This window comes from Pundamilia nyererei, unplaced genomic scaffold (assembly GCF_000239375.1).
Source record: "Pundamilia nyererei isolate P.nyererei 1_Seehausen unplaced genomic scaffold, PunNye1.0 scaffold00115, whole genome shotgun sequence".
NCBI lineage: Eukaryota > Metazoa > Chordata > Actinopteri > Cichliformes > Cichlidae > Pundamilia > Pundamilia nyererei.
This window is the reverse complement of record NW_005187516.1, coordinates 267,002-276,721: the sequence shown is the minus strand read 5'-3', so window position 1 is coordinate 276,721 and position 9,720 is coordinate 267,002. Positions and strand designations below refer to the sequence as shown.

The following is a 9,720-nucleotide window of genomic DNA, read 5'->3' as shown; positions in this document are numbered from 1 at the left end:
GTGTGTGTGTGTTGAAGTTTTGAGAGAACAGCAGCAGGAGGCCAACGAGGGTGGATGCACAAATGAAAGTACACAGTTGGGGAGAAAATGAGGCCCCAGAGGAGTTGCACAGGAAGAAAAGCGAATACAGAGAGAGCGAGTGTATGAACATTGTGCACAGGTAACGAGAGAGAAGATGAAAAATGCAAGCAGGAGGAGGAAAGGGAATATTGGGGCAAAGCAGGAGGTGAAGGCAGACGGAAACGGAGGGAGGAGAAAGAAAACAAATTAGGACAGCAAATGCTGGGAGGACTTGAGCTGCTTGTCCTTGTGTATCTCTTTTGTATACATGCTGCTGTCACAGCGATGATTGGTGTAGTTCAGGAGCAAGTAAATTTGATGGCAGAGTGAAGATTAAGCCATTTTTAGTATAGGAGGTTCAATTTAATTTGAATTAGACTCAAATATTAACTACTAAGATCTTTTTAGTTGGGTCGCAGGAATGGAACTACAGTAAGGACTACAACTCGTCTTAAATGTTTGGTAACTGTGCTAGGGTTAGGATCTGATCTGAAGAAAAAGCCATTAGAGATTAACCCTGACATTTACAAGCATGTCCTAAAACTTGATTTTCCACTAATTACAAACCCTAATTATACACAGGAGGAGAGACGCCCAGAGAGTTACAGAAAAAATTACACAGTATTAACCCTCGGTTGAAAAATTTCGACTATTTTACTGTAATCTCTTTGTTTTATCTCCACAGTTAGCTGGAAAGGGTTGCATATTGAAACAATTGAAATATAACACACTTAGCTCTGAATGATGTGAAACGCCACAAATGTGGGAAGTGAAATGATTGGCCTACAATAAGCCTCTTTGAATAGAAAAATAAAAATCAAGCAAGTACAAATGTACATGCTGGCATCAAAAACGAAAGAAATTCCATCCATCCATTCTCTTCCGCTTATCCTTGTTAGGGTAAGCATGGAGAGTGGGAGGAAGCTGGAAGAGAGTACACGGAAAGAACCCAGCAGTGCTCATCACCGCGCTGCCCATGATTAGGAATATTATTCTCAGTTAATTATTAACTGATAAATGGTCATATTCACGATTTCTTGTGTATATCTGTTTTCACTGATGCACATTCAGATCAAAACCTGTTGTATGGTGAAACATCGAACACGGAGGAAAGCATCAAGTTAAATAAATAGTTAGTTTACATGTTGTTTTTAGTCTTAAGAACAAACAGCTTAATGCTTCTTTTTCTTGATTTTTTTTAGGTTGTCAGAGCCAGATCTGCATTTGTCATCTGTCCATATTTGTCTGTTTTAGTGTTTTAATAAAAAAAACCCCAAATGGTTGCAAAGTGGTTTAGCTCAACAAGAGGAGAACTGCAACAAGTGTCATGTGTCAATATTTGATTCATGAGTTTTCCAGACTTCTACATCATCAGTGTTTCAAAAATGCAACCATATATGGCAATACGATATAAAAGGCGAAAAGAGTTTGTACAACTCTGGACTCTCTTAGGCAGCTTTCTTGTAATTGCCTTAAGTATTCTTCAGACATTCAAAGCTCTTCTTTGGATGTTTCTGCCTTTTGTTCTGTTCTCTGTCAACATGCTCTCACACTGCTTCGTTAGTCTGTTGAGGCCAATCCATAACTGATGGATTGGCCTCAACATGTATTTCCATTCATTCTTTTGCTGCATTGGCAGTACGTTTGGGATCAGTGTCATGTTGAAAAATGACACCCGATGGCGCTGTTCTGCATTCATAAATCCATCAGTTTTGACATGCTCTCCAACAGCACAGTCACAAACTGTGACAGAGCCTCCACCGTGTTTTACAGACTGCTGTAGACACTCACTGGCTACACCACTCTCCTGACCTCATCTGTGCAGATGCATCTCTCAGGTCCTCTGTCAGGCCTGTCCTGGTTTTTTTCTCTATTTCTTAAAGACATGACTTTCAGATGTTGTTCTACTAAAGATTTTTTCCTCATGCCAAGATATCAAGATAACAAGTTTTCAACTAATAGGTCTTTGAAAGCTTTTTTTCAAAAATACTATTTCATGCCTGTCAAACTGTGCTATGTTTGGTATTTTAAGTAGATTCAGCTAAAGAAATGGGTGCTAAAGCTAAAGTTTTGGGTTTTGCAACTGGCTGCTAATAACAAAGTGGTTCATCCTTTGGGCTATGTGTCTTTTTAATTTTTGGATAGCTCAACAAACCAAAAAAACAACACTTCTCTGAGTGAAAACAAGTGAAAAAGCAGCCTTTGGAAAGCCTGGAGATCTATCTATCTACAGCTCAACCTCGCATTTCTTTTTCCATAAAGCCTTAATATGCAGTCCAGAGGCAGCAACCTTAAACCACCGGAGTTAAACTTTATCCACCATATCCTTCCCCAGTCTCATTACAGGTGACGCTTTCCATATTGAACAGTGGCACAGAAATGCATTTATTGATATCTGCCTCTAGAGGACCATCCTGCCTCCAGGCATTCATTTTAAATTTCAAGGCAACTCGAGCTTGAAAGTAGTTCAATCAAGTGAAATAGCAATATAAAACTGCAAAAGCAAAAACACTGTAAGGAAATTTGTCATATTTCTCAATCGATACAGAATTTAATTCTTCTTTAAAATTGTCAGGTTAAACTGACAGGCCTCCGAGGGCTGAGCACAAAAGGCTGTGTTGGTGTGCCGAGCTGACATCGAAGCTTTGCTACGCTGCAACATGCCGTGATGAAAATAAATCAAATCTCCTCTTATCAGCTGGTCCATCTCCTCCTACTCAGCACACATGCTTGGCCTGCAACAACCAGATAAGGCTCAACAGCCCCAAGGAGGTAGAGAAGCACCACAGACCATGTCTCTAACATTGTGATGTGTATTTGGTTCAGCTGTAGTGAAAATGTCTTTAAGCGCGGAGCGAAAATGCCCCTTTTTCTTTTCGCTTCCCACCAGAACGATTAGTATTCAGCTTCACTAAGCCACTGTCTGTCTGGTATCCATGGTGAAGGGATGGGAGTCAACCTCAGTGATGCTCAGTCTTTGTCGTGGAGGAAAAATTGACGCTGCTTGATATGCAGATATGTGGGGAAGAACACGCCTCTCATTTTTCATAAGTTATTTACTAGCACAGCCATATGGGGTCTCATTCTAGAAGTGCGCGCTATGGCTATACATCCCTGAGATTACAGACATGAACGCTATTAACAGATGCTTCAGAAGCTGAACTGGAAATGCAAATAAATGTGCTTTTGTTGATGTTAAAAAAGAAAAAAAATCTGCAAAAGATGTTTGTCTATTTCTGAATCCCTAAAACAGTAAAACACTGGAAAATATACTTTCAGTCATTCGCTCAGAGGTGGTTTTAGATGAGAAGACGGACAGAACCATCCAGTCTTTTTCATGTCAACTTAGCCTTTCACAGAGATTGAAGACTGGGAAAAAGAGAGTCGACATGTTGCCTCTAACAAAAAGGGGAAAAAAAACCCTACAAGCCTCTGAGCAGTGCTCTGATTAACACATTCTGTTTGTATCTTGTTTAATCAGCACAAAACTCAGCGCGTGACGTCACAGCGCCTACAAGACGAGCAAGCCGAACGGCCAAAAAAAAGAAAAAAAAAGAAAAGTCCAAACGAACGGCAGCTGTCAAGTTAACATTTCATTTATCTCTGTAGTAAACAAACAGCACGCCAATTAGCGAGCTTCAGAGATCCTGGCAGGGTTAATTCTGTTTCCACTGAATAGAGTTTGGCTCGCTGCTTCCCTTATTTCTGTGAAGCTCTATCTTCAGGTAAATGGTATCATTGCCCTCATCAGACTGTGAGCCAGAGAGTTTAGGAGCCTCCTAAAATGACCAAATTGTTAGCATAGAGAGCTATTTGCTAACAAGGTGAACTGGTGAAGATATTCTGAAAGCAGCCTTTAAATAATGCAAACTAACCCTTTTTGTGCATTTGTGAGGAAAATGAAGGAAATGGAGACTCGGTGGCTAATTGTCATTTTTGAAAGTAACGTCTGTTAACAGGAGTAGAAATATTAAGCTGCCTGGTTAATGTCGCTAACATTACCATTATCTCCAGAGAGGAGAGGAGAGGGCTAAATTGTAATGAAAGGTAATGTGTCATTTATGTCTGCAGTAGTTTTGGGATCTGTGAGCAGTGAGGCTTACCTTTCTCTTAGACTTAAACACGTTGCAGCGGAAAATGTTGCTCTGTCCGTCTCTGGCTATATAACTGAATATCTTTAAGTCTTGAGCATCATGTGAGACGTAAAAGATCCTGTTGAGGCAAGAAAACATGTCAATTTTTTTGTAAATTGGGTGTTTGATTGAGCTGGTTTTTAATGTAAAGTGCTCATTTTTCTCCCTGCTATGTAGCTTTTTTTCCTCAGTAGAAAACGCTGCCACTAAACAGCCTCAAAGACCTTGTTTTGTAATCCAGGCCTTTCTTCTGTGACTTATTTAGAAAAACTGATTCTCACGCACTGACAACATCTGAAGAATTTATCCCAGCTTGGGACCAGCACTGGGAGAACACCAGCTTGAGGCTGGGTTTGTGTTTCCTCCAGAGGATTTTTCATATGCAAGCAAATGTATGAAGCGCTACACCGCATACTGTAGTTTAACTTTAAAGTTTCCACATAAACCTGAGATATGTATGAACCAGCTGCTCTGCCCTGCTAATGTCCTGATTTATTTTTTAACCCTATCAAAAATCACATAAAGTTAAATCGCTTATGCTGATTTAGGATCTGACAAGTAAAATGATCACTGAGAGAAAAGTTAAAAGCCACACACAGACTTCATTTTCACCAAAGTTTTATGATGGCAGCTCTTAAAATATGAGCCTGCATTTCTTAGCTTTTGTCACATCAAATGAGGAATGAGGATGAGACGTCTGGACTTTTCGAGATGTGCATCTTAAAGAGATGGGTACTAAAATGAAGCTTTTCGTTGCACAGCCTGACAGGGAGGTTGTGTTTTGGATGCTTGTAAACATATTCCAGCAGAGCGACATGTACACGTTGTTACAGTCGAGAGGGCCCACCTGTGGATAGGATCCTGTGTCACCAAGATGGTGTTGTCGTCCCACGACCACCCTTTTCTCTGTTGCAAGACAAAAATCACACAGGTTCACGCTGACAACTGTGACTTAAAACAAAGATGTCATTCAAGGTGCGAAAACAAGTAAATGGAAAAATCATATGTGGTTGTGCAAGACCGACCTTCCTCTTTTTGCGCAAAATCACTTTGACGAAGTCAGTAGATACGACAATGTTGACCTTCTTTTTCTTTATGTTCTTCAACTTGAATTCATACTGTGAAGGAAGAATAGATAGAATAAACAACAAATCCAAAAGTTGAATCAAAGCAAACTCATTACAGTACTACCCGGTCTGACTCGCATTAAATATATTTATGGTCCTGCAGAGATGGAGCTCGATGAAGCGGAGGGATCACACAGACAGGAGCTATCTTTTTTCACTGTCTTCTTCCCCGGAGGAAAACTGGGATGGCGTAAATATAGAGAAACTGTCAGTTTCTCTTTCTGGGAGCTTTTTAAGTTTTCAAAGGCTGACTTCCCAGAGGGAGGCGGACATGTGTGGGACGCTTTCATCCCTCTGCTTGATTAACAGTGTGTCCTCCAAATCTTACAGTCATAGGATGTAGGGTAAAAAACAAAAAACAGAAAGATTTGTATGAAATAACATGTTTGGCTTTGAAAACACAAAGTCCAACATCAGATTATTAATTGATCAGATAAGGTTTGATGAAATCACTCTCCAGCACACACACAGTTGCCCAGCGTGTGCAGCAGGCTTGGATATTCTCTGTCAAGTTTCCTTTGGTTTGTGTAAATATGAGAACACAGAGCTTTCTCTTAGTTTCATCAGAAACTGGAGGCGGAGCTGATTTTAGTCCAGAGAGGTTTGACCATGCAAGCCTGCGACCTGTGTCCTTGTCATCTGGTCTTGTCCCGTTAATGCATCTGGTTGTTGCTGTGTGAGTTTTTTCCCCACATGCAGGCTGGATGCAGGTGCTCAGGTGAAGGACATTGATCTCTGTGGTGTGTGTGTGTGTGTGTGTGTGCAATCCAGGCTAATGCAGCTCTGCATAAACCAGGACCATCCATCTCCGCACACGCTGCTGTCAGAGGGAGATGAAGCGTTCGCGCCACGTTTTCACGCACATGAGCCTGAAACTAATTCACACTGAAACCGCCCCCGAACAAAATAATGCTACAGGTTGTGGAAGCTCACCTCTCGTCTTACCCCCTGAGCCACTGCGAGTGCTTTAAGGACAAGTTAGCTTTTGAATATTCACAGTCTGTCTCCCCCAGAAGCAGAGACTATTAATTACTGTGTGATAACAGAGCTCAAAAACAGCCCGAGCGTTTTACAAACCTGCTTTTATGTTATCCATCTTAATCCCACACACATTTACAATCTTTTTTTTCCCCAGTTTTATTGTATTTTCATCATTTGTCTCTTTTTGCCTCGTTTGCCTTCTTATTATCAGTTTGTTTCAAAGACTTAGAGCAAAGCATTTCACAGTCTTTTAGATAGGAGCTTTGTAGTAAATTAACATTGTCTGCTTAAGCACAGATAAATAAAAGCTAAAATGCAGGAGAAAAGCCTTCAGCGGTTGGATTGCTTTGTGCATTGTGTGGGTTTCTCTCTCTTCTTTCTCCATTTGAGCTGCTCTGTTGAACGTGTCTGTCATTTTCTCCAAAATGCATAAAAGCAAGTTTAGAATCTACTTTCTAAAAATGTGCAAACACACACACACACACACACACTACTGGGATGCCTGAAAATACAAGGGGAATCCAAACACACACAGCGTCCCTACATCTTTGCCAGTGTGATCAAATGACCAGCATCGCCCACTGTACGGAATGCTGGATCAGGATTAAGTCTTTCCTTGGGTGTCACTGGGGAGGCGGCCGATCTCCGAGTGACACCATAAACTTGGTTGTTAGATTAGATGCAACAGCTGACAAGCAGCTAAATCCTTTCCTCCCCGAGTGTCTCTGTCACACTGCAGTGATGTTTAATGACAAGGCTGCGTGTTGTTTCCAGCGGCCTTGCATGATCGTAACAAAAGGAGGCTTGAAGGATGTTGTTTTTTTTCCCCTGATGGCATCAAACATATCCCTGTGCGCCGTGTCTCTCCTCAGCCAGAAAATCCAAGCTGCCCTACGAATCCTGCCCTGATTTAAACTGCTCCTGACGGCCCACTGAATCTGCCCACTGTGTAGTTTTACACAGACAGGTCATTTATGTGTAAAGAGGGGACGCCGAGCACAGAGAAAGGAACTTGTGAGGAACGTGCACAAAGACGTGCAGCGAACGTCACCAGTGTTTCAAAGTGGGTTTTGTCAAAGAGGCAAAGTGTGTGTGCTTCAGGGAAATCTTACTCTGATTCTCCTCATTGCTGCAACTATCTCCATTCGGCTCCCGGGGCGGCCCACCTCCAAACTGCCTATGTACTGCAAAACATAAGAGAAAGGTTTAAAGACGGGATTGTTAAGGAAGTGAATACTTGGGGAGTGCTTGGATGACACACTGTCTCCTCTTTAGATTGAACCAGTGTCAGCAGATTTTTTTTTTTACAGTTTTGGATAAGCAGACAACTACGTATAAAATTGTAATTACACTGCACATTATTTTTTCAAGCAAATATCAAATATAGACGATTCTACCTTCTCAGATTTGGCAATTTGCAGTTTTTTATCTGTCTTACATTACATAAAATTATGAATTTGGCTATATAAGTGTTGGTCAAAGAGGACAACACATCCGAACAAACTATGTGGATTTTTTTAACAGATGTTATTAGTGCAGACCAGAGACAAAACAGTAAAACTTAAAGAACTGTTCATAATTCCCACAGAGCAGTCAGTCTCATTCATCTGCACTAAACCAAAACTTTGTATTATCCTTGAAACAAAATTATGAAAATGAATTTTAAAAAAAATGATAAAGTCATAAAGGGAAATTTAATATAAAATATAAAATTATTGCATGATCAGAAGACGCAACAATAAACGAACACACACAATTATGCAAGAAAAAAAAGAAAAAAGAAATATAAGACGACATCTGAAACCCAAGAAGCCCACATAACAGTGTTTAGCATATTAGGACTCGCTGGTCTTCAAGCCTGAAATGCTGCCCAGAAAGTACAATCTGTTGCAGAGGCTTCTTACCTTTGCCTCGAAGCACACCCCATGCTTAAACACCTCCTCGTTGTGCATGGGGATCCTCAAATCTTGCGCGTCATCCACTAAATTGTACTTGGTTACTCCTGGCATCGCTTTAATTTTAGCTCACTTGCTCCCGACACTTGTTTTACGACAGCGCTAGAGACCTGCAGATATGCGCATCTCCTCCGGCGCTCTTCCCTCCGCCCTCTCATCGGAGAGACGCGTCACTCCGGAGGTCATGCCGTGGGCGAGGCGCCACGGTCGCGACCGAACGATTGGTTGATGGGCTCAATTAGTGTGTTAATCGGCGATCGGTGAGCGGTCTCACTGGCCCGTTTTTTTTTTTAAAGCCGGGTTGAAGCGAAGCACGACTGAGGAGCAGTACGCGTCGCCACCGCCGGGGACCCGGTGACGCACGGATCTCAACACTGGATCGTTTTCTTCTTCAAGTTCCCTCAGAATTAATTAATGACTCACTGTCTGCACGTGTACTAGCTATTAAACTGGATGCATGACACCTAATAGATGGAGAAATACTCAGTGGTGTGTAGGTTATATCAGCAGCTGCTGCTGGTGTTTGGTTGTGTGACATCTAGCGGCATCACAGGGAACAAACAAAACCCTGAAGACAGTTTAGTGGATTCGAGATTCTCCAGGGCTGTGTGGCCTCCTCAGAGTGACAATTCATGTCGCCAGCATTTTCAGAGAAGCTCAAACACCTACAGAAAAATCAATCAATCAATCAATAACCCGACACATGCCTTTAACCGTCTGGTGACACACTGTTGATATTTATTTATCAGTTAACTCTTACCGTTATAAAGAGCATGATTGTTAAGGAGACCAGCTGGATATTTTTTTTGGGTTAAATGTACATATATGATTTTCCATGTGGACATAGATTAGACAAAGTAAGTAAGTAAAAATACATAAAAATTCTCACATAGAGACAAACATTCTTGGGTGAAAAACAACAATATTTGCTGAATAAATTAGACCGACCTGTTTCTTTTTTTGTAAAAAACAAAACAAAAAACAACAACAACAACTTATGATGTCCCAGCAGATATTAATTTAAACAAACAGAAAGCATTAACTCAATTTACCTCTCATACAACTGAGGTATGGCATGCAGAAGAGCAGCTAGCAGCAGCAGAGCACAAAGGCTCACCAAAGTCAGACAACAGAAGATACTAAAATTATTGCCCGGTCTGATGAATCTTAATTTTTGTTGCCACATTTGGATGGTAGGGACAGAATTTGATGTAAACAACATGGAAGTGTGGCTCCATCCTGCCTCATACCAGTGATTCAGGCTGTTTGTGTGGGTGTAATGATCTTTTCTTATTTTCTTAGTACAAAATGAGCGTTATTTAAACACCAAAGCCTCCCTGAGTAATGTTGCTGACCATGTCCATCCTTTTATGACCACACTGTACCCATCTCCTGATGGCGGCCTGGAGTTCAAGGTGGTCTCCACAGTCACAGGAGATTCATGTCACAGGTGTGGTGGAGCTG

At 41.3% G+C, this 9,720-nt stretch overlaps 1 protein-coding gene across 1 annotated transcript in view; it reads right to left on the bottom strand.

The window, feature by feature from the left end:
* LOC102202319 (carboxyl-terminal PDZ ligand of neuronal nitric oxide synthase protein-like) overlaps nt 1–8,767 on the bottom strand; it is a 19,623-nt gene extending 10,856 nt beyond the window's left edge. Inside the window, exons 1-6 of the mRNA XM_013913097.1 lie at nt 8,206–8,767; nt 7,414–7,485; nt 5,219–5,311; nt 5,041–5,099; nt 4,164–4,272; nt 2,647–2,713 (exon numbers count right to left, since the gene is read on the bottom strand). Coding sequence (XP_013768551.1) covers nt 2,647–2,713; nt 4,164–4,272; nt 5,041–5,099; nt 5,219–5,311; nt 7,414–7,485; nt 8,206–8,310 — 505 coding nt within the window. The 5' untranslated portion in view covers nt 8,311–8,767. The remainder of the gene's footprint in view (nt 1–2,646; nt 2,714–4,163; nt 4,273–5,040; nt 5,100–5,218; nt 5,312–7,413; nt 7,486–8,205) is intronic.
* Between the last annotated feature and the right edge of the window lie 953 nt (nt 8,768–9,720).